This window comes from Hipposideros armiger, unplaced genomic scaffold (genome assembly GCF_001890085.2).
Source record: "Hipposideros armiger isolate ML-2016 unplaced genomic scaffold, ASM189008v1 scaffold_261, whole genome shotgun sequence".
Taxonomy (NCBI): Eukaryota; Metazoa; Chordata; class Mammalia; order Chiroptera; family Hipposideridae; genus Hipposideros; species Hipposideros armiger.
In genome coordinates, this window is record NW_017731611.1 from 438,739 (window position 1) to 462,602 (window position 23,864).

The 23,864-nt window shown below is 48.8% G+C and overlaps 2 protein-coding genes across 7 annotated transcripts in view; both read right to left on the reverse strand.

The window, feature by feature from the left end:
• Positions 1-23,864, reverse strand: part of AGBL4 (AGBL carboxypeptidase 4) — a 1,130,159-nt gene that overhangs the window by 217,031 nt on the left and 889,264 nt on the right. The window lies entirely within an intron of this gene.
• Positions 1-23,864, reverse strand: part of BEND5 (BEN domain containing 5) — a 49,772-nt gene that overhangs the window by 13,240 nt on the left and 12,668 nt on the right. For 2 of the 4 annotated variants that reach the window (XM_019656520.1, XM_019656522.1), the window contains 4 exons: positions 21,612-21,745; positions 19,124-19,508; positions 10,994-11,191; positions 1,392-1,540 (listed from right to left, as the gene is read on the reverse strand). In XM_019656520.1, the coding sequence (XP_019512065.1) occupies positions 1,392-1,540; positions 10,994-11,191; positions 19,124-19,508; positions 21,612-21,745 (866 nt within the window). Of the gene's footprint in view, positions 1-1,391; positions 1,541-10,993; positions 11,192-19,123; positions 19,592-21,611; positions 21,746-23,864 lie in introns of all 4 variants that reach the window. The other 2 variants (XM_019656521.1, XM_019656523.1) reach the window with 2 other exon arrangements.

Sequence of the window (23,864 nt, forward strand, 5' to 3'; positions counted from 1 at the left end):
TCTTCAACTGGGGAAGGTTTACCAAACTTAGATACACAGTTTGAGGCACTGAAGTCCTCATCAACCAGTTCCACCTCTCACAAACAGGGGAGCTGAGGACAAGGGAAGGGAATGACCCACCCAAGGTCACACAGGTAGGACAGAGATAGACCTATGCCTAGAAGTTGGGCTCCAGGCTTCCGACTGCCACTCACGCCACCTCTCCTCGGCAAAGCAGGCTCTGAAAGTCTGTTGGCCAAAGCGAGGCAACGCAGAATGGGCCGGTGGCCTGGCCTGTCAGCTCTGCCTCTGCAGGGGAGGAGGCGCTCAGTGGGAGGTGAGGGAATGGCAGCATATCCAAGAGCGCTCTGAACACTAACAGGTTTTATTTCCTCAGCTTGACAATATTTGCTTTGGCTCAGTCTGGCCAGTTGCAGGGATATATCTGGACAAACCCAAACACAACAACCTTTTCTTTTTCATCAACTCAGTGGGGAACAATACTGGATAAACAGAGACCTTTTGAGGCATAAGGCAAGAAAAATGGACTGACAGAGATGATTCTTTGGGGAGAATGAGAGCTGATGTCTGTAATGTATGCCATGGTGGCAGAGAATTTAGCACTAAAGCTGACTTGGACCAGTGCCTAGATAAAGGGTTTCAATATACTTCTTCCCAGACAAATTCATGTGGATGTTAGAAGCGTGTTAGAGCAGTTTTCTTCCTGCCCTGCTGCTACGTCATCATGTGACTTTAAGACTTCCCAATGCCATCCCATTGCTCTCACCCTTGTACCAATATAACTACTAATAGCGTTTAGGGTTTCTTGCATGGCTTTTCCCTCAAGGGTCTAAAAGGAAAGTTGAGGAGTTCTCTGTGGACCTACGACTGTGGGCTAACCACTGCTGAATACACAGCTTGAAAGCGGCTTAGGGACAAAGCAAGCCTCATTCACCTCTGCACCCCTGGCACCAAGCACAGGGCTTGGAACGCACGGATACTTCATACATGGCAAATGGATACATGCTGAGTTGTTATCTGCAAATCACGTATTTCATTTCTACAATAGTTCACCTTATACATTTTATGCATCTGGTGTCATAGGAGGGTAGGACAGTTTTCATCAAGCTATCATTTTTTAAATCTTTCTCACTAATAAGCTATTTTAAAATGTCAGTTTAGTTTTACAGTTGTTTTGGCCCAATTTAAAAAAAAAAAAACAGAAAGAGAAAAACAAAAAGTCCCAGTAGAACTCTGCTAGTTACAACCCATGAATTCTGGAAATAGTTGCTTAGGGCTCGGCCAGGAGGCCAACCGGTCAAGCTGTGTCTCGGAGAGATCCACCACACTCTCCGTCTTTACGCTGACTAACAAACACTTGCAGGGAACGGATATTGAGCTTGAAACACTACCTTGCCATTGTCTAGGATATACTTGTCCATGACAGGTGCAGGAGCAGGGTAATAGGACGACGTATTTGCTTCCTCACTGAAAGTGCTCCGTAACTCCGGTTCGGGCTCGAGACATTCTGACTTTACTTTTTCCAAGTCAATGGCGGGACCTAGGCAGTTAAGAAAAGAGATCTGTCTAGAACTCCAAGGAAAATAAAATGCAAATATTTTTTAACTATGCATCTATCAGCACATAGCGGCACACACAAAAAATATGCTGCCTCATTTTTGTCCATCGGACTCCACTTATACCCGGGCTTGAAAATAATGTGAGGTGTGAATGTTATGAGTGAAACGCTGGAAAACTGGAAGACAAGGATGGACTAGACTCTAATTACATACGAATGAGAAGCACTCTTCTAGGGGGTTGATGCCTAGAATGGAAATGCAGGGGACTAAGCTTCCTGCACAGAAAAGAGGTCCTGTGAAGACTGGGGGAGAAGGGGTGCAATTACTGCAATATGCAGATTGTGTACTTGCCCAAACCCCCATCTCTTCCGCCTACCGAGGATCAGGCCACAGCGGAAAAACAGAGGTTAGGCAAAAGCAATGGGGGGAAACACTAAGGCCTCCCCCTCCCCAAGACCTAGCATCTAGACAGGAGCATTTCAACTAAGAAATTAAAATACAATACAGAGTAGGCCCCTGATTGCCTGATCCAGCAGCTACCCTGATTTTTATTTTAATGCAATCAACACAAATTATGTGCAGATTAAACAGTGAAAGGAAGCTAGATAAATGGTGGTGGTTTTTATGGGGGATATTTTTTCCTCCATTAGCTTGTAAAACTGATGGACTATTTTTTAAATCACCTATTGTGTCTTGATTACCAAAGGGCAGAGAAACAGGATGAAAATGAGTAAATAAGGCTGAATGATTTGATTAACTTTTGCAGGAGAGCAGCTCCAAAGGCCAACAGAGTTTAGCATCCTGAAAAGTCTCCCTATGCCAAATGTTTCAGGAGGTGACTGGGGTCAGAGGTTTAGCTACTGCCATAGCAGGTCCCCGTGGCTGGGCATAAATCTTAAGTCACTGATGAATTCCATGCTCCAAACTTCTCTTACCCCAACCATGTGGACAACTTGGTACAGAGCTCTTTATATACTAAAGACCTGACCCACAATCTGATTGCAATTCTATATTCAGTTACCACGTCCTAGACTTTGGCTGGTGGTAGGGAAGGAGTTGGTGATTTTGTTACTAAAATTCCTCATGACAGGGCTTCCCAGAATGAGAATATCATTCCTGAGTTGCCGGCAGCTGCCATCTGCAAGACAGAATCTCTGTAGCCTCCACGGTTTAAGCATGAGCCTTGCACAAAGCTGAATGCAAGATGGCTGGGGAGCAGAGCAGTACAGATGAAAAAGAATGGCTAGTCTTGGTAGAGTGAGTTTAGATCCCGGAACTGCCAGTTCTGCTCTGTTTTAATTGTGCATCTGCAGGTGAGTGGATTGTAGACGCAGAAGCTGGCCGACTGAAGGGCTGGCAGCATCGTAATTGTCCTGCTAACATCTCCCAGCAGTGCACTACCACTACCTATTCAAGGGCTGGGCCTGGATCTGATTCTTCTCATTGCCCCCCAGCGTCTGGCAGTGGGTAGGTGCTCTCTGAATGTTTGCTAAATGAGAAAAAGAATGACAACAATGAATGAATAATTCTAAAGTTTCAGAAGCAGATGCCAAAGTTTTTCCTCTCTCTGCGTGAAATCTCAGGTTGAATTTCTGTGATACAAACACACTCAAGTGGAGCGTTTGATCTTTTCTTAGATCAGGGAAGTAATTACTTCGGTTTCCCCTAAAGGGCATGGCTTAGCTGGCCTCCGAGACCCCTTCCTGCTCTAACATTCAGCTACAGGAAAGGGGAGGCGGTCCATGCAGCCAGTGGCTCACAGGTCATCTTTGGCAAGATCATGTCCTTTCTCTAAAGCCTCCTTTGCCTTCTGTGAGAGGACGCTGTGGGACAAGAGAAGGAATCCAGTGCAGCTTTGACTTCAGCCTGGTTCTCCCCCATCCATCTGCACAATGGCTGCCAAGGAGATCTTCACACGACTGTGTCCCTCCTTGTTAGGCGCCCCATTATGCTCAAAATTAAGTCGCATACCATAGCCCCCCAAAGGCTCAGAACCACCAGCCTCCTCTCTACATCTGGAGCTCACTTGTTGCTTTCCCCCGCAGCTTTGCTCAGGTCCCCCACAGGCTGTGTCCCAGGCTTCTGTGCCTTTGGATATACTAGTCTTGGCCTTGGACGCCACCTCATCTGCCTGGTCAGGTTTCCGAGCGAAGCACAGGTGACTCCTTTGTGAAGCCAGGCTCTTATCACTACCAGATAGGAAGTCTCTGCATTGTAAAAACTTCCAGAAAATCATGTGTGCAGTCATCTGCCCATCTGTCTGCTGTCCACATTAGGCTGTGAAGCCCTTCAACAGCCAAGTTTCTGTCTCTTTGCAATCTTGGCACCTAGGACAGTGCCTGGCACATTGCAGGCTCTCAGGAAAGTCATCATGACATGAGAGGGGTGAGAAAGGCACGGGGGAGGGAGGCACTTCAATGGGCTGTGGCAGAGATTCTGAAGTAAGGCCTGCTGCTGACTTGAGGTGCTTGGGGGCCGAGGTAGGTTGGGTGGGAAACTTTTCTCAAATGTCTGTAAAGCCTTTCTGCAGCCTTGCATGTAGAAACAACAGTTGTTAAATAGAAATTGGAAACATCTAGTCAGGAGAACAGACAATTTAGATAGCTATGCAGGGACATCTAAGGAGCATCAGAAGGAGCAGGGCCCCACCCCCTGCCTGGCCCGTCCTCACAGTCAGACTCCATTCCGGAAGTGACCTGCCCAGCCCTCTCCACACATACACACACCTGTCCTTCCTGTTTCCCAGACTTTCCTTGTGCCATTCCCTGTGTCCAGATCATTCTAGCTCCAGTGATGTCCACCTATCCAAACTCCACCAGGGATTCAAGGACTCTAATGCCACCTCCTCCACGAGGTTGCCCCCATCCCTTCCAATGGAAGTAATTCTTTCTACCCTTTGGCTTGGAATTTGGAGTTGGAGAGGCTAGAGTTTAAATTCTGGCTTTGCCATTTGCTGTTGAGGTGAGTTGTGAGCTTCCTCAGGTAGCTGAGCTCTGTCCTGCCTACTACCCCTACCCCATAATAATCAGATGCACTCATTTGTTTCTATGCCTGTCTCTCCCACTGACGGTGAGGTCTGAGGGCAGGCAGGGACTGTGTCTTTTCAGGTCAGAGTCCAGGGCTCAGAACAGCGCCTGGTTCAAATTCTCTCCTCAGCAGGTAGTTTACACATCAATAATTACTTAACCTCTCTGACCCTGCTGCCTTGCCTGAGAGGAGGAATGACAACAGCAACCTGGCAAGACTGGAGATTAAATGAGTTAACCACACATATGAAATGATTAATCCAGAATCGGGCAGAGCGGCTGCTCAGTAAATAGTGGCTCGCCTCCCCCCCTCCCCCCCGCAGCTCCCACACACGTCTCATACTGGGGGCTCACGTTAGTCCGCCCGTGCGCCGCGGCTTCCGTGAGCAGGGGCCCTGCAGGCCTTCTTTTGCCCCAGGTGCCTCAGCACAGGCCGGGCCCGGAGCAGGTCCTCACACTCCACGGCACCCATGCCCCACTGTGCTCATGCTGGTCTCTTCAGGGGCTGACGCAGGTTGGCCCAGTTCTCAGGCTATTGCAGTGGGACCTCCTGGCTCTCAAGGAAAACTACTCCTAACGCTTGTGGCTACTGCTGTCTGACACCAGGTGGCTGCCCAGTGTTAAACAACAACTGCCTCCTTCTCCGGCATTGTATTGGATTGTCGGGAAAGCCATGACGCATTTTTGCAACGAAAACCAGAAAAAATACGTCATGACTTTTCCAGCAACCCAATATATAGACGGCGACAGGTGCCTCAGACCCAGCAGGGCAGGCAGACCAGCCAAAGGCGCCTCTTGGAAGGAGCTCATGTGTGAAGCCCAGCTGCATGGCCTTAGACAAGCCACCTTGCTGCTCTGGGCCTCGGCGTTCCTACCTGCAGAATGGGGATTCCCAAAAGCTATCATGCAAGCTGATCGTGCGTCTGGAAGAGCCTAGCATGGAGGCAGGTATGGAACAGGAGTTCAGACAGGGATCAGAAATGGCAGATGAATGTAGGAATGAGTCAGTCAGAAAAGCGGAGTGTTTAGTATTACAGAATCAGAAAGAAAAGGAACAAAAAGGCATGTGGTTTCTTTGGGGGGAAGGAGGGAGGGCCTCTAGTGCTTTCAATTTAAGATGGGGGGGGGGGAACACTTCATTGCAAATTTTAGTCAGCTGTATTACTGATGTTGATAATTTACATCTCATTACAACAAACGCTTCAGATTGCTGTTTTGCTTTTAAAAATTTCTGAGGCATTGTTCTCCTTCAAACACATGTGACCAAATTAGCCACAATAATAGGCACTTGCACTAAGAGACAGCACTGTAAGATCTGGCACAGATATTTTAAGTAACAAAGGAACTTTTTTCACTTTAGGGGAGGAGTAGGAATAATAATAATAATAATAATAATAATAATAATAATAATAATAATAGCCTTTTGATCCACTTCAGGTTTATTTTGGGGAAAATATAGCTTCCAAGGAGAGAAACCTTTCAGCTGGGTGAAGGGAGTGTTTTAAAAAAGTATAAAAGGCGGCGCCCATCTTTTCACTCAGTCATTCATGAGCCCAGTCATCACACAGTCCCTGACTCTGACTGACACCAAGATCTGGGGCCCTGTAAGAGGCACTGGGGACCCAGAGACAAATAAGACATGTCCCAGTTTGGGAGAAGATGTGAATTTAACATGTGACATGCTATCGCAGTGCATACAGATAGCTGTGATTTGATAGACAAGCACTGGGTTTAGTGTTAGAAAACATGGTACAAATCCTGGCTCTGTTATTTACCTTATGTCTTTAAGCCACAGCGGCTTCTTCCATAAAATGGGAAGTGTGGCAGAGAGTCAGGGGCTTGGTACATGTCTGTGGGCACAACAAATAGATGAAATTATACCTTTCTTTGTTCTTGTTTGTCTTCAATTGGACCAATGCTATTCTTTCCGAAAACCTTTCTAAAAAGCTAATGCTTGTGTTACTTCCAGGGGGTTCAGAAATCAAAGTATATACACATTTGGACACTAAATACCATTTCTGATTTTTGTTGAAATAGAAAAGCTAGTAACATTAGATTTTTCTAGAGAAGCACTAACCCATGCCATTTACTTCTGGAAGTGAACAGGAAGTTTCTCTGCTATAGGTATAAGTCTAGTTTCCACATAGATACAAAGTGAATCAGGCCACAATTCTTAAACGCACACAGAACACCTGCTGTGCTACAGACGCACACCGGGGTTGGCAGAAAAAGAGATGATTCCACGTTGTTGGAAAGCAACCGCACATGGGACCAGCTGTGTAACAATGGAGGAGGGACACGAAGGCCTTAGAAAGAGACAGGGAGATGGCCCAGAGCTGGGCAGATGGATGCCCTCGAGGAGCCCCTTCATCCCCTCTCAAAAGGTATCGGCACTCTCACCTGCTGCTGTAGCTACACATCTGTTTCTTAGTCCCATTATACTTCCAGTGGGGGTGGGGGCAAATCTGGCCTCCTTCCTTCAGTGAGAAACTATTGGGTTGTCAGAAAAGTCATGACGTATTTTGTCTGTTTTTTCAAAGGTCATTTATTTATATAAAGAACAAAGATTAATCAACGATATATTGACCGTTTTGTTCGATAACCTTTTGCCATCTTTCAGTGAGCTTCATAATTCCTTGTTCATAGAAGGACCTGTCTTAATTGGCAAAAAACTGAACAAGGTGCTGATTTACAGCCTCATCTGAGTTTAACGTTATACCATGCAAGGAGTTTTGAAGAGAGCAAAACAAGTGGGAGTCTGAAGGCACAAGGTCAGGCAAGTATGGTGGGTGTGGCAACACATCCCATTCAAGCTCCAATAATTTTTGACGGTTGATCAAACTTGTGTGTGATCTTGCATTGTTGCGATTGAACACAACTCCTTTACACTTAACAAGCTCTGGACGTTTCTGGATGATGGATTCATTCAAACTGTCCAATTGCCAACAGTACACATTTGAATTGAATGTTTGGTTCCTTGGTAGGAGCTCGAAAAACACAACACCTTTAAAATCCCACCACACTGAGAGCATAACCTTCCTCTGATGAATGTCTGCTTTTGATGTCGTTTGAGGCAAATCATCACGTTAGGACCAAGACCGTTTGCACACCACATTGTTGTAAACAATCCACTTCTCATCACCAGTTATCAGTTGCTTCAAAAAAGGATCGTCTCCCTCACGTTTAATGAGCATATTGCAGATGTTTATATGCACCGTCAAATGTACTTTGAGTTCATGTGGAACCCAAATATCGAGCTTGATTACGTATCCCAACTTCTTCAGGTGGTTGTGAATGCTTGAATGATGGATGCTCAATGTTTCTGCAATCTCTCGTGTTGTGCAATGTGGGTTTGACTTGATCAATGCTTTTATTTTGTTGTCATCAACCTCAGTGGGCCTCCGTGACTGAGAAGTGTCGTTGAAATCAAAATCACCAGCACGGAATTTCGTGAACCATCATTGGCACTGACATTCTTGTAGAGCACTGTCACCGTAAACTTCATGTAACTTTTCACAAGCTTGACAGGTGTTCTTCCCTTTATGGAAGTAAAACAGTAAAATATGGCAAAAATGCACAGCTTGGTCTTCCATCTTCAATTTGTTATAAAATCTCCAAAATTCAGCCAAATCGCTCAAGTTTTTTTTTAGAATGAAGCCAGAACCGTCAGTTGTCAAATGACATAGCAATAACATAGATGCGAATGACTCCAGTACTTCCAAAAATGAACTAGTGTCATCGGTCGCAAACGTGTCATGACTTTTCTGACAACCCAGTAGTAAGTGCTAGTCGTGGGCTAGGAGGCCTTGATTCGCAGTCCAGCAGTGGAAAGAGACAGGCAGCCGATCAGTCATCACCACCCAGTGTTGCTGACAAGGGTTAGGATATGGACTTGGGAACAGAAGCCAAGGAGGGGGTGCTACACCTGGAGGAGACTAGGAAGTCTTCAGAAGGATGGCCCCAAACTTCTATGCTGGGGCTTGGAAGATGGATGGGGTGGGGCAGTCATCTTCATACTGTAGGCCAGTGGCACATAATCGAGGCTAACTGACTGAGCAGGCAGTGGGCAGCGTGATGATCTGCACAGGTCTGGGTTGGAAGAGATCATCGCTGGCTCAGTGATCCTGGGAGGCTTCAGGGAAGAGGTGCGCTCTGGCTGGGGCTTTGATGAGTAAGTAGGGTCTGGGGAAGGTGGGGGCTGTCAGGCAGGAGGATGGGATCACAGGAAGCAGTGGCTCTTTAGGACCCCTCCCCTCCCTCTCCATTTTCGGAGTGCCTTCTGCGAGTGAGGGCTAGAGCTAGCGTAGGCTTTGCTGAGCAGAGGCAGACGCAGTTCTAGCCTGAGGTCCTGGGCCTGGCGAGATCCCTGCAACTCATGTGGATGCCCCCACGGGGGGGCAGTCCCTCAGGAAGTCAGAACCACAGAGCTGCAGAGCTGGAAGGGATCTGAGAGAGGCCCCTCACCATGGGGGAGAAACCCAGTAAGAAAGGGGTGGCAGAAGTGGGCTCACGTCCCCAGTCACGGAGGTCAAGGTGTCCTCCCTACTTTGAGGAATTACAGCTGCCCATTTCAAATGACATATATGCTTTTCCCGGAGAAGGAGATATGACCGACACTGAATGTCTTCTTTCCTCAGTACATTACATCAAAATATTGTTTATCTTTGTAACACTTTTCACCCCACTGTCTAGTGCTCATTTGTTTAACCTCCCCTGGCTGGAATGGAAACTCCAAGGACAGCCATAGCCTTGTTCACTGCTCTATCCCCGGCACACATCAGCACTCCCGAGTTGAATGAAAGAAGTTAATCCTCAGGGCAGCCTGCCAAATAGATCATATTATCTCTGTAGAGGCTCAGAGAGGTAAAGCAATTTGTTGAGAAGGTCACACAGGTGGTGAGTGCTCAAAGTCAGGGTCATAAGAGTCCAAAGACTTGTTCTTCCCACTACCCTACACTCCTCGGCTAACTGCAGGGCTGTGCTCTCACGGGCTTCTCACATAATGCCGCTCTGTGGGGGCCTCCCTGCCCTTCCCAGGGAGTCTGTGGAGAACTCTACAGTTGGCAGAGGGCAGTGAGGAGGACGGAGCATCACTAGGACTCATCTCACCTCGAGGAGGTGAGCCTGTTCTCTGCCAGCTGGTGGCCACACAGAACTGGGCTGGTTCTTCATCTGTGGTACTTTTACCTCCCTCCCTGCCCATCGATCTGGGTCCAGGCAGCATCCAAAGGGCAGGGATATGCAGAACAGCATGGTCTGCCCTGCCAGAGAAGCCATCAAAGCCTGCACACGCGCTGAGTGGATGTGAAATGGCCTTTGGTCCCGGACCAGAACTGGCTGGGCTGGGAGGCTGACGGGTTCCGGTGGGAGAAAGTGAAGTGGACGGCACAGGGCTGCACAGGGGCTTCTGTGAGGCACCGTGAGCACCTGAGGGCAGGAGCGATGGAGAGGCAGAGTTCCATCATGCGGCTCAATCATTTAAAACAAACAAAAACTGTATTACATACCTTATCCAGGCCCACTGAATCGAAACCTGCATTTCTACATCTCCAGAAGATGTCAATGCGTCTCCCAACCAAATCAACCTGTGACCCTGGCCTTGCCCCATCTCCCCTTCAGGCCATGAGCCCTTCCAGAGCAGAGACCATTGGGATTCATCTTTGATCAGTGGTGTTTGATTGATTTGCCTGGTTCCGGGGAAACGGCAATGCAGAGGTTGAAGGGCCAGGCCCCAGGTCACTCCAGTGGGGAGGAGCCCGGTGTGTCACCTGCAGGAGGGGCTGGTTCAGCTTCTAGCAGCTCTCGCCTACCTCTGCTGCCTCGGCGCGCCCTCCTGCCTACCTCTTCACTCTGAAGTCAGGCCAGAAACTGCTTGGGAATAAGCCAGCCTCTCTCACAATGTCAAATCTCTGTTCAGGTTCTCCTGTTGTCACTTCCTCTTCATTTGGATAAATCTAAGTTGTTCCTTATTTGGTGACCCTCTGCACTCCCAGCACGCCTGCCCCGTAAGGAGCCGTTCTCTAGATCCTCTCCCAACACCCTGAGAGCCGAGGAGCGCAGCGAGGCTCACACGGCCCGACTGTGAGCTGATGACACTGTGGCTTCCTTAAGGCAGGAAGTCTTAGCTACCTGATTCCCCTGTGCCCAGCGCAGGGTCTGGAACACTGGAAGAGTCTGGTAAGTGTTCCTGCACAAAAGCATTTCCCTACAGCCAGAGCCACCCAGTAACGGAATGGGCTGCACTGGAAGGCAGCCAGGGACCCTCCTGTCTCTAGGGGAATATTCCAGGGGGCTCAGTGACCACTTGGCAGGGAGGCTACAGAAGGCTTCCTGTCCTGTGTAGGAGGCTGGACTAGGTGAACTCTGGGGCTCCTTATTGGACTAAGGTGCGGGGATCCTATGAATTACCTGCAACCAAACTCAGAGAACCACCTGGCACAGCAAAGGAGGATGTGGCCAGCCTCTGGGCCTTGCTGATGGCTAGACTGGTTCCATCCGCCCACCTGGGCTGAACATTAACCTTCCCAGCTTCATGATGATGAATTCGTTCAGATTCCACATGGCATAGGCATGTTCTAGTTCCTCTCTGGTCCTCAGTGCTTCCCTCTGTAAGATGAGGGTGAGAGGTGGGATTGGGTTCTCTTTAAAGAGCTCATTTCTGTAGAACTCTAGGAATTTTCTGGTTGGCCTCTTGAAGCCATACAGTTTGTCAAGGCTAAAACTATGAAGAGATGGTGGGCTCTTAAATTAGGCGGGAAACATCTCACCCAATAGCTCCAGGGTCTGGCAGTCCCAGAACCCACTGCAGGTCATAAAGGAGTTCTAATCAGGAGGGCAGGCAGGAGACGCGGCCACTCAGAGGAACAGGAGCTGAGAGCCTGTGTGCTCAGCCTGCCTGAAGCACGGAAAAGCGAGCTACTTCCTGGCTGTGCGGCCTCAGGCAAGATACAATACTTAATCTCTGAGCCTGCTTCCTCATCTGATGACACTGTCTACTGTAAGGTTGTTGTAGGCATGAAAATCATCTACCCTCAGGCCCAAAGCAGGTGTTCAGAGAGGCCAGACCCTGCCCGTAAGGAACCCTTTTTGCACCTTCCCCACTTCCATTCCTCTGACTGGCAAAGCCAGCAGAAAACAAGCCTGTCCCATGGCCACACCTGAGTCAAAGATACGTTCCTATAGGAAGCAGGCACATTCCTAGCCTGGCATTGGAGAAAAGCCCAGCAACTCCTGTGTGTTCTGGCGGCCGGAGCAGGTAGCAAAGGGATGGCCCGGGCTTGTGCCTCGGCCCCATCCCATCGCCCCAAAAAATGAACTCCAGCGAGAAAGAGGAAGGGGGGTCGTGGACTGTCCGGCCACTCCGAAATCAGCTCTTAAAACAATCTAGGATGAACTGTGCCTAATTCTGACTCAGCCAACAGGGCAGTAAATCCTTCAAAGTGGAAGACGACCCTTATGTCTAAGAGGAACAATTCCAGTTCTCACTGTTAGATCTTTTCATGCCTAGGATCCAAGTTAAGAAGGCGCAGTGATTTTGGCCCTGTTCCACCTCTAACTGAGGCGGCTGGCAGGTTGTGGACCCCCTGGGCCTCCACTCTGAAACGGGGATATGAAAACCTGACCCGACAGGATGTCTCTCGCCCATCCTTTTCAGCGCTCTCTCAACGCTCAACCCTCGTGAGCGCTCCTGCTTACTGGTGAGAATGAACTGAAGGCTGAAGGAGATGGAAAAGAGCTCTGAGATAAACAGGCCCCAGGAGAAGAGGCCTGGCAAAGAGGAAACTGAGCCATAACCAGTGATGTCTGAAGAATCGAGGGGGTCAAAAGAAATGGCCCAGGACTGGAGCTGGGAAGATGGAATTCTGCCCAGGAAAGTGGGTGGGGGGAGAAATCTATAAACTACAGACCGCTGAGCTTGAAATCAAGTCCAGGCATAGTTATAAAATGGACTATTCAAATGCGATTTCTGAGAACTTACAAAGGGAAGCGGCAATCTCCAGGAGACACAGGGTTTGACCAAAGACTACGATACGCCAGGCAGCCACGTCTGTACTTTCCTATAGGACAACGGGAGTTGGTGAGGCCGAGCATCGTCCACACATCATCTCATGTGCATCCTCAAATCATCCTACATCACAGATGCTGGGCCCACTGAGCACTTACTACGTGTCAGCCTCTGGGCAGAGGCGTTTACGTGCATTTGCTCACTTAATCCTAAGAACCAGAACAGTTGGTACTGCCATTGATTCTGCTTTACGGGTGAGGAAATGACGGCCCAGGAAGTTAAGTAACTTGCCCAAAGTAACAAGATTAGCCTGTGGAAATGCCAGGGTTCAAAACCCCAGTATTTCTGACCCCAGGGTCCATGCAGGTTCTTAATCACAGGGCTGATTTCTCCTGCCTATAACAGGGTAGGCATGAAGATACCCACTTTACAGAGCAGAAAGCAGAGGCTGAGAAGGGTTAAGTCATGAGCTTGAAGTTGCACAGGCAATGAATTAAAGAGCTGAGATTCAAACCCAAGTAATACCTGTTGCCAAAGCCCAGCCGCCTCCAGTACAGGGAAAGCCAGCAGGAAGCACTTGGCCGATACTAGCTGGCTTTTCAAAGGCACCCTCAGAGACCTGTGCTTATAGAATCCAGCTTAGACGGCAAAGGATTTTAAAGATCAAAGCTTATATTTTCACAGACCTTGGACCAAACACAAGGCAGGAGCCCAGAGGGGAACAGCAGCGAGAGGAACCCAGCTCTGAAGAGCCAAGACAGGTTTGCACGCCACAGTGGCTTTCTCCTTCTTCACCAATTCCAGCCAGCTTGCGACCTGGCCACCAGGGAAGTTCTCTCTTCTTTTTGCATTCTCCTCTCGCAAATGGAGATAATAGTTTATACCTGGCCTCACAATAAGGTTATCAGGAATAGTCCAATGGGATGAAATGTCAAGGTGCTCTGAAATCTGTCCAGTACCATGCACGTGTGAATTACTGTTATTATTCTAATTATCTATACCTCTTCTGGTCAGAACTGATCACTCTACCTACATCCCCTGACCAAGCACACATAAAATCTAAAACCATCACACGCCACTTGTTTTGTTCTGCCGGGTGTCCTGTTGTGGGCACGTCTACACTCCCCATCGGACTGTCCGTGCATCTTGAAAGCGGGCATTACCTCTTCTCCCCGCCATACTTCTCACACAGCCCTCTGGAGCCTTGGTTGAACTAACATTGCCTGAACACACTGATATGAATTTAACTACCTAAAAGGTACTTACAGTGCTAAAACCCGAAAAGTATGTCTAAGGCTTGGCCTTTGACCTCTAAGAATAAGGAATCTAAACTGAGGAGAAACCGAGAGAGACCTTGGAATTGACTCCTTCGCATACACCCGAGCTCACCCTGGGAACAGGCTCCCCACTGTTCTGCGTTCCCTCACACCCTTAGAATTCTCCGAGTCTGCCAAGCCCCCGTTTCATAAACACTCCTCTACCCCCGTAATGGGGAGTATTTTAAAAAGGGACTGTCTTGTTCGTTTCTATATTCCTGCACGTAGCAGTCCTGGCACAAAGCATACCCCCGATAAATGTCTGCTGAATGAAGAAAAGGGTATGTACACAAAGGAATCTGTATTTTATAAAGTATCTCCATGCTTTTTGCATCCCCACCACTTACTTCTTTGGGCCGTGTGCAGGAAAAGAAAGAAAAAAGGAACTCACATTTATTGAACGCTTACAATATGCTGGTCACAGGACTAGACCACAGGCCCCCCTTCTCCATGGGGACACGTTCCAAGCCCCCCGGTGGATGCCTGAAGCCACAGATAATACCAAATCCTCGATATACTGTTTCCTCTATGCATACGCACCGTTTCACTTAAAGGAAGGACTTTACAGCTACTCTGTGGCATATCCGAATTGCCAGCATCAGTAACTCTTGCACTATGGGGCCATTGTCAAGAAAAATAAAGGTTACTTGAACCAAGCACTGTGACACCGCAACAGTTGGTGTGCTAACCGAGATGGCTACGAAGTGACTAACGGGTAGGGGGTGTGTGCAGTGTGGACCCACTGGACGAAGGGATGAGTCACATCCAAGGTGGGACGGAACCGGACAACATGAGGTTTTATCAGGCTACTCAGAATGGCATGCAATTTAAAACATATGAATTGTCTATTTCTGAAATTTTCCATTTAATATTTTCGGACTTCAGCTGACTGTGGGTAAGTAAAACCTAAGAAAGCAAAACTGTGAATAAGCGGGGACTACTATACAGTATATGCTTCCTCATTTAATTTTGACACTGTCACAGGAGTCCCAAAAGAAGGGACCCTTAGGGTAGGGGAGGGAGGTTCCTTCCCATCAGAGAGGGTTGATTTCCATGCAAAGATCATAGAAAAGGCAAATTCTGTTTTACAGAGAGATAGCCTTTGAGGGGGGTGGGTGGGCAGAGGTGTCACCTCCATGTCAGTGACAATGATGTCCCAAGAACCAAAAAAGGCCAGTGAGATGAAGGCTCAGAGAAAGGACATAGGACAAGGTGTCAGGAGACATCTGGGGATAGGACCCATGACATTTTCTGGGCTCGTTTCCTCATCAACAACACCAGGGCAACAGCCTATATCCTAAGTTCTTCCACAACTCCATAACGCCATATCCTAGAGAATCTTTTCCTGTTAAATCATCTTGTGTTTATTTGTGGAATGAATGAAGGAAGAATGCACAAATGCAAAAGTGAGTCATCAGTGACGTCTCTGAAACATCTGATAACACCTTGCTGCTAACCCTCACCCTCTACCGTCAACCTCTATCAGGTACACGATTATAACTCCTAGCTGCTGGGGGACCTGCGGGCCACTCTGAGGTCCTCATTAGGCTCAAGAGGCCAGGCTCCAGCTCTCTTCCCCCTCCCATTCACCACCTGCAGGACCCCAATTCCTAGGAGAGTCAGCAGTGGTTCTTCCCAGTGGGGAAACTTCCTTTTAACACTGAGCATCTCCTGACCTGTTGGCCTGCCCTGACTCTGAATTTGCCTGTTATGGTGTGACTGGGTCAGCAGCCAAGCTGGACAAAGGCCCTTGAGCTGGGTCCCTGGGCAAGGTGGACACATAAAAATATGCAAGAACAATGCTGAAGCCAGGCCCAGGGGGCTGAGGATGGTCCAGCCCAGGCCACACATTAACCCCAGGCCAGGATGTGCTCCTTAGAGGGCACACGGAGCCGAGAATCAGAGGGTCTCTCGGTCACTTTCTGGCTGTTCTTTCCCTTCAGTTTTCTCGGTGTATGTATGGACTAGGAGCTATTACGACAGACTTACCAAGACAGAGTTCCACTTCAAATGCTGGCTCCTCCCCCAGAATTTTAATTATATGCTTATAGGTTTATCTCCATCACTCCCCACTCCCCAACTACCAATTTCTTAGTCTTCTTTGTATCTCACCAAGTTCCTAGCCCCAGAAGCATATGGTCAACGTTAGCTGGCCGATGGAACATACATGTATAAACCCTTTCTGTCTTCTAGAAAAGAAGACCCTGAGAGGCAGAGAAGTCAGTTAACCCATCCAAGGTCATACTGCCAATTACTGGTCAGGGGAGCCAGAGCTAAAAACCAGACTGAACTCTGTCTTAGCCCCTGCACTGCATGCTGTGGAAAAGGAGCTGACAGGAACGGAGCATCGACAGAAGGCCGGCACTGTGCAGTGTGGCACAGGCTGAGTGGGGCATGGTTTCCGTTTCATAGATGAGAACACCGAGCCTCAGAGAAGCATTCTCTGCCTAGACTGTGCCTCACACTTCCCACCCACCCACCCTGGATAACACAAATTATCCTTCAGGCCCCGGCTCAGAAGTCATTTCCTTCAGGAAACCTTTCTTCCCTGATCCCCTATATTCAGTGGGTGCCCCTCCTCTGCTGTCCTACAGCCTGGAGCGCTTCTGTCGCTGTGGTGGCGTTGATGTACTGCACCATCACTGACTGGGTCAGTGGCTGTCTCCCTCATTAAACTTAGGGTTCCTCAAGGGCAGAGGGCAAGGGCTGTATCTTAAACAAACTGAAATCTTACCACCAGGCAAAATGTCTGGTGGCACAGTGCAGGAGACCAGAAATATCTGTGGAAAAGAAAAGCAGGGAAGGAAGCCAAGAAGAGAGAAAGAGAAGAAAGAAGCTTCCCAAAGTGACAGAATTGGGCAGTGGGGCGGTTGGGATGCGAATCAAGCCTGCTTCCAGAGACTCGGCTGGACTAGACTAGATGCATGAGAAGAACCGACCAACCCTTTAGGGTAGAGAGAGACCTCTGTATTATACTCCTATGGATTCATCGTAGAACTTGGCACATTATTCCTCTCCCGTGAACAAGTGCTAACCAATGGACTTGAAGCCTTCGCAGGTCAGGACAGGGAGGGTGATTTTCTGGGGTGCCTGTGGCGCCCACAGCACAGGGTGCGGCACACAGTGGGTGTCACATGCACACTTGTGGTCTGGGCTGATTTCTGCTCAGTGCATCCCACTGTGATGACAACTGTGACTCAGATCAGGGAGGAGCCAGCCGCTGGCCCTCATGTGGCATTTAAGGCCTGTGAGATGGGAGAGACTGGGCAGGTCAAGACAGAAAACTGTGATCAGGGTCAAGTCTGTCTAACTGTTTTAAGACCAAAGAGGAACATACTGATGTAAAGTGTCTTATTGCCCCAGAGGTTTGGGAATGGTTTCGGGGTTTAAGCTAAGTTCAAAATCATGTAAAACAGGCAGCTTCCCTGGGAGTCGAAATAACGATGTGGAGGGTTTGTGTTGTTCCTGTGCTTTTCCCCCCAAGAAGTTTGCAAAAGGCATAGCATACAGAGTGGGATGAGAAATGTAAGTTGTCTATCTGAAGACCAGCACACATTTTTTTTTTTTCCTCTGAAAACTCCAGTTCTCGCATCACTCCCACCCCCACTCAAAAACCAACCCAGCTTTTGCAAATTTTTAGTTAGGGTTTCTCTTTGCTATTTTTATTTTGACAGAGAACTTTAATAACTTTTTAAGTTGCACACCTCATGTGACCTTTAGAGTCACTATGCACCTCTATAGGCTGTGATTTGGGAGAATGGCCAAGGGCGAGGCAGCGTCGGGGAGTGAGGCAACTACCGGCCTAGGAGTCAGGAGACGTGGTTTGAGATGAGCTCTGCCTTCGCCTCTGCCTCCCCCGGTGACTCCCCCAGTGCCTCTGGGCAAGTCCCAACCTCAGCTTGCTTCTCTGTGACAAAAGCATGAAAAGGCCTCTCAGCTGACTCCCTGGGCCGTCCTGTAGGTCTACTGAGATACTGCCTTGGGGACATGGTTTAAGAAGTAAAGGGCACCTACAAATATAAGTAAGGTAGTGTAATAGCACATTTATCTAAACTTTAAAGAGGAAGGAGGCTTTACATATAAATCTGTGACCCAGATAATGGAAACCTTCCTTCCTGAATACAAGGTGGTATTTGATGTCCAGGTTGGGCACAGGACTTGTGTTTCTAGACTAGATGACTCCCTTTTTCACGCAAGGCACATTCACACGGGGTTACTCACGACGGTCTTCAGGGGCGTGGAGGTTATGAACTTGTGTTATACCAATGTCCTCATTGCTGTCTGGCCTCTTTTTATGATTCTGGATTCTCGTGTTCTGAACGAGTGTTTCTCCCTTTCCTCTCTGGTAAGCAGTCATCTCTCCCTGCTGGCAAGCCTGACGCCTTTCAGATTTCCCCTGACTCCTGCTTCTAAACCACGTTAGAGGAGAAACCCTCAATACTTGGTTTGTTAACACCAGGTTTAATAGAAGAGCCTGTTGAGTTCTAAAGATGTATAAAACGCCTTTGGTATAAAAATCAAAGGCGTTTTATACATCTTTATAATGATGTCCCTCAGGTCATGTGCCTCTCTGCTCACAAGCTTTGTACTGCTTCTCATTCCGACCTAAACGAGTCCGGTCACCCCAGGCTGGTCCCGTTTCCAAAGCCTTCAGTGATCTGTCCCCAGACCACACCTGCGGCATCCCTTCGTGTCACGCTGCCGGTGTTCTCCCAGGCTCTGTGCCTGCTGCCCCTGGCCTCCTCTTGTGCCCCGAATCCCCACCCACCCTTCAAAGCCCGGTTCAAGGCCCAGCGCCTTCCTGAAGTCTTCCTCGGTTACACAGACCCTCCGCCTGTCCTCGGAACCCTCCTATCATTTTAGCCGCATCCCTCCCACGGCATCTCTTGCTTTCTGCCTTAAAAGGACAGACTTCTTTGCAGATCACGTCTAGGTCCCCTTACTATCCTAAAACCTCCTTGGAGAGGTTTCCTATAAGCCCCAGCGCTGCCTCTTGCTGAATGAATGCCTGCGTGGTGGCAGTGCTCCCGCTGTGCTCTCCACAGCCGAGGCTGCTGCGTTCCCAGGCCCCTGTGGGAGGCGAGTGGCGCTCCCGGGGGTAACGGCTGAGCCGAGTCCCAGCCCTTCCCTGGCCTCTGGCGCACGTGGCCTGCCTCGCCCCCATGCCCTCCCAGCGCAGGAGCTGCACGCAGCGGCAGGCGGCCGGCGGGCACTCACCGCTGCCAAGCCTCAGGAGCAGCACGTCCTGCAGCCTCCGGTTGAGGTCCCGGAGTTCCTTCATCTCGGACACGAGCGCCCCGTACTCCTTGAGCTTCTTGGCCTGCTGGACCAGCTGCCTCCGAGTCCGCTCCAGCTCCTGCTGGAGGTGGCGCATCTCCTCCTGCTGCTGCTGGTAGTTACGCAGCAGCTCCTCGTACAGAGCCCGGGGCACGACGGCCTCCTCCAGACTGTCCATGTCCTCCGTGCCCGGTGAGGCCTCCACGAAGACCTCCTCCGGACATGTGCCGTGGCCCAGGCTCAGGCCGTTCTGCTTCTCCAGCCGGGCCACCACGGCCTCGATGCTCTTGTGCGCCACGTCGCCCGGCTTCCGCCCCTCGGGTCTCTGTGTAGGACAACGAGAGTCAGTTCAGGCAAGGGCAGCTGGGACTTTTCTTGGACTGCAGCTCAATATTTCCCCAGACAATCCTAGAATCACAGAACCACAGAACATCAGTGCTTGGAGACGCCTGTGCAAACACATAGTCAAAGCCCTTCATTTTCCCGATGGGGAAGCGAGAGACACAGAGGGAGGAAGGGTCTTGCCCAAAGCCAGGAAGGCAGCTGGTGGCAGAGCCAGGACTGTGGTTTCCCAGGCCAGCAGTGTTTCCATTCCATCCCTCTGCCTCTTGGGTCAATGTTATACCATGGCCACCCGCCCCAACTCCCCAGCCACCCGCCCCAACTCCCTAGCCTCCCCGTCCCACCCGTAGGGCCTAGGCAGTGACTTGCTCACAGGAGGTGTTCGTGTGTATTTGTGGAGAATCAGTGAGAAATCAGGCCAGTCCATCCCAAGGGAGTCACCACTCAAATCACTTCAACAACAAAAACATAAAAGTGGGGGGGTTGGGGGGAAAGGGCATTCCACCAAGTAACCTTTTCCTCAAGAGTGCGTTAGTTGGGAAGGGTGCTAAGAACTTGAATCTACTCTAATCTAGGGCAGACACCATGTCTTATTTGCTTGGTCTCTGCAGAACTGGCACTTGGCAGGGGCTTGATAAACGTTTACTTAACTGAAAAGTTCAAAGAATGCTAGTGTTGGCAGGTTCTTCAGTTTAACTCCCTCATTTTGCAGGTTCTGAGAAGACTGAGGCTCAGAGAGGGGCAGGCCTGGGTTCAGGGTCACATGATGACCGAGAGCCAGAGCCAGACCCAGAACCTGGAGCCCGACGTGCAGCGCTTGGCTTCTTCCCCCGTATCTGCCCGTCTCTCTGTGGACACTGGCCTAGTTGGAGCTCAGCAAGACAGTGGGTACAGAAAGGACAGTTCATTGAGAAGAGAATTATCCAGGACTAACCAGGGGTTTCAGCTGCTGGAGGAAATTCCAGCTCAAGTGGACAAAGCCTCCATTGAAGGGGAGTGAAAGCTACAGGACCAGTGGAATTTTTCCCCCAGGGCAGGGGGGGTCAGGAGCTCGCCTGATTGGGGGCGCTTGTGGGAGGCACAGACAACTGATGACACAAGATTCCAGGCAACTTAACTATGTCGGGTCAAGCCTGCCTTAATTTCTCACTAAGTGTCAGAAAATTTAAAGAACAACAACAAGAACCACAAACATGACTAAGATTGAGTTACATGACAATATCCTATCCTATCATTTTTCAAATGGGATAAGGCACTGCTAGCCTAGACGAGCTTATTAGCTAAAACTGCAATGATTGCTTTAGGTATCTGTCTGCATCATGACACTGTGAGACCACCAAGGGAAGTGACCACATAGGGCTAACTTCCGGGACCCTGGGGACTGGCACGGGGCCAGACCCATGGCAAGGGTACAATGAATGAAACTAGGTGCATCTTTTGGATTATACCTTGGAGATGTCCTTGACCTTGTGTCCAAAATCAGACCATGGTCAATGCAGATGGCATCACCTTCTTTCTCCTCCCTTCCTCTGGGGTACCCATTGTACAGAAAAACTACATGACTTGTTGAACAGATTTTCAGCAGGTTTACAACTGAAGGCTGGAGAAGACCAAGCGTGATGCACTCTAAAGGAAATGTAACCTCATGCAAAAGTTTTCTTCCAACCCATAAACCTGCTTCTGTGAGCCTGGCTCACCCTGTTTCCTAGTCTGTCCACCCTTAGTTGTCTGGGTCAATCTCAGAGTGACTGGCTCGAACTTGCCACCCAAGAACGGCTTGCTTAATGTCCTGAGCTCAGCAGACACCTCTCCAAAGCTGAGGGCCAGGACCCCCACCCTCAGCAGAGACGACACTACATAGATGGTGCAGACAGGACGGTGCTCGGTGGCACAGCACGGCAGGGCTCCCTGGAAGGTTGGCCAGCAAACACACTAGCTGTCTCAGGTATCTCCCAACCTGAAAACATCATGGCCTGTGACACCGGGGGACATTTATATGGTGAGAAGAGGCCAGACTGGAATTCTTTAGCTATCAGAAACCTGAAAATGCCCCCACACACTTCCAAAAAAAGAAAGGTGTTGTTACCTTGATGTGTCTAAGCTGTGAGTCTTCTTCCCCGTAATCTTTAACCTCCCCATCTTCGTCTACGTGACTGAGAGAAAGTTTGGGGATTTTTATTTTCTTCTGCATCACACTGTTTTCAAGGTCAGATTTATCTTCTAAAATGTATATCAAGAGAACAAGGTTCATTATGAGTCAAAATGCTAAAAAATGCCCATAAACTCAAATGCTAAGGAATGACTGAGGCCAGACCAGTTAAAAAGGAAAAGCAAATAAGCCTGAGTCCTGTTTTCTCCTGTACACAGGGATCCCCAGAGTGGCAGTGCAGATCAGACTCTAGGATCAAGAGTACTGGCTGGAAGAACTGCCATTCAAAGTGTTGAAACCGTGGCCAGTTAATTTGCTTAGGGGTTTCTCTAAGTACATTGTAAAGGGTGGCCTTTTATGGAATTCTAGAAACTGTGAGCTGGAATGGCCCTTAGATTGCTATCTGGTCTAAGCTTAACTTAGCACACGAATCCCTCAACTACCAAGATCTTTCTAAGCCAAGCGACTTCCCAGAATAAGCTGGTGGGTTTCTGTCAGCTCAGGTACCAACAGGTATGAAAGGGGCGATAGTTCTTCTGGAGGTAAAACCCGGGGTTTTAGAAGGACAGGGACCTCCCCACAGCTCAGACACAGGACAGGCTGAGGTAGAACAGGTAAAGGAAGAGTAACAAGGAACATTTACCACTTTTTTACTGGTATCAGATCAGAGAAAGGCAGGGTTTCGGGGTCCTCAGAGGCTGACTGGCCCCACTCTCTCATTTTATAGATGAGGAAACTCAAACCCAGAGGACAGAAGGGGCTTGCCCGAGGTGTGAGTCTGAGGAGGAGCTGGAGTGGGGAACACACCTCTGGTATCTTGCATCCAGCCCAGTGCTTCCGTGTGGAATACTAAAGTGTGCTACAAACTGCCAAGTGCTTACAGCTACAACTGGATTTTCCCTTCCCACTTCCTCTTTCTTAGAGCTCAACTTCAGATCATCTAAAAGATAATGTTTTCATCCTGCCCAGATTTCAAACTTCATTTCCAAGATCTGTCTCTCATAGTGGATGTCACAAGTAAAAACTCAAACAGGAGCGTCCCAGAGGCAGTATTTGAGCCTGCTCTGGAACTGGGCCCTTGCGGTAAACACGCTGGGGTCTTGTTTCTGGGATTGAACTTAGATGAGACTCTGGGAATTACGGTTTCTTATGCTTCTCTAAGGTTCCTACTACTATTGGGTTGTCGGAAAAGTCATGATGCATTTTTGCAACGAAAAGCATAGAAAAAATACATCATGACTTTTCCGCCAACCCATTATGTCCTAAATGGAGTTTCCAGCATGTTGTGCATTGCTGGATGTGGCACGCGGCGAGGTAGCTGGTTAAACCCAGTCTCTCAGGGGTCTTTCTGTGTGAGTGTGAGTGTGAGTGTACACGCATATGTGATTGTGTTAAACACGCTCTGACACTTCCCCCAGACAAGGCTTCTCTCCTTACTACTTGTTAGTAAAGCTGAGAAGGCAGCATAGAAGTACATAACTATTCTAGAATGTAGTCAAAATGCCAGATCTTCCCAAATGGCCGGGACTCCGGTATCAGAGAGACCTCAGTGTGAACCTCAGCTCTTCTGTGACAAGATGAGGAGGGAGGGGCAAAACCTTAGTCTCACTGGGCTCAGGTGTCTGCTCTGTAAGGGGATTGTTAAGGATGACAGCAGTAATTCATACAACTCACTGCACAGTGCCTGGTACACACTAGGCACTCCATGAATGAGATGTTAAAATTAGTATAATCAACATGCTAGGAATCATTTTATTTACCTAACCATAAGGTGAATAAAGATACAATTTAAAAAACAAAGGAATGACTAAAGGAAGGTATAGGTGTTAAGCGAAGTGCCCAGGAAAAAAAGAGGTGGTGTTTGGTGATAACATCCTCCTGAGCAAAGATGCAAATGGCCTTTCCCACTACCTGGATGGTCAGGTTCTATTTTTCATAAACAAGGCCTGCTCTTGTTCTCTTTGTGTCTATAAAATACATCCAGGGGGTTAGGCATGAACAACAGTAGGGATGTGGTGTTTCTAAAAGAGTAACAGCTTCTTTTCAACAAATCATTTTTTACTCTTTCTAAGCCAAAAAGCTGCTAAAATGTAATACAGAAAGTGCTCCAAATGAAGTTATCCTGAAATGGGATGGAGAGCCTCATGCGAAGAGCCAGAGAGAGAGAGAGAGAGAGAGAGAGAGAGAGAG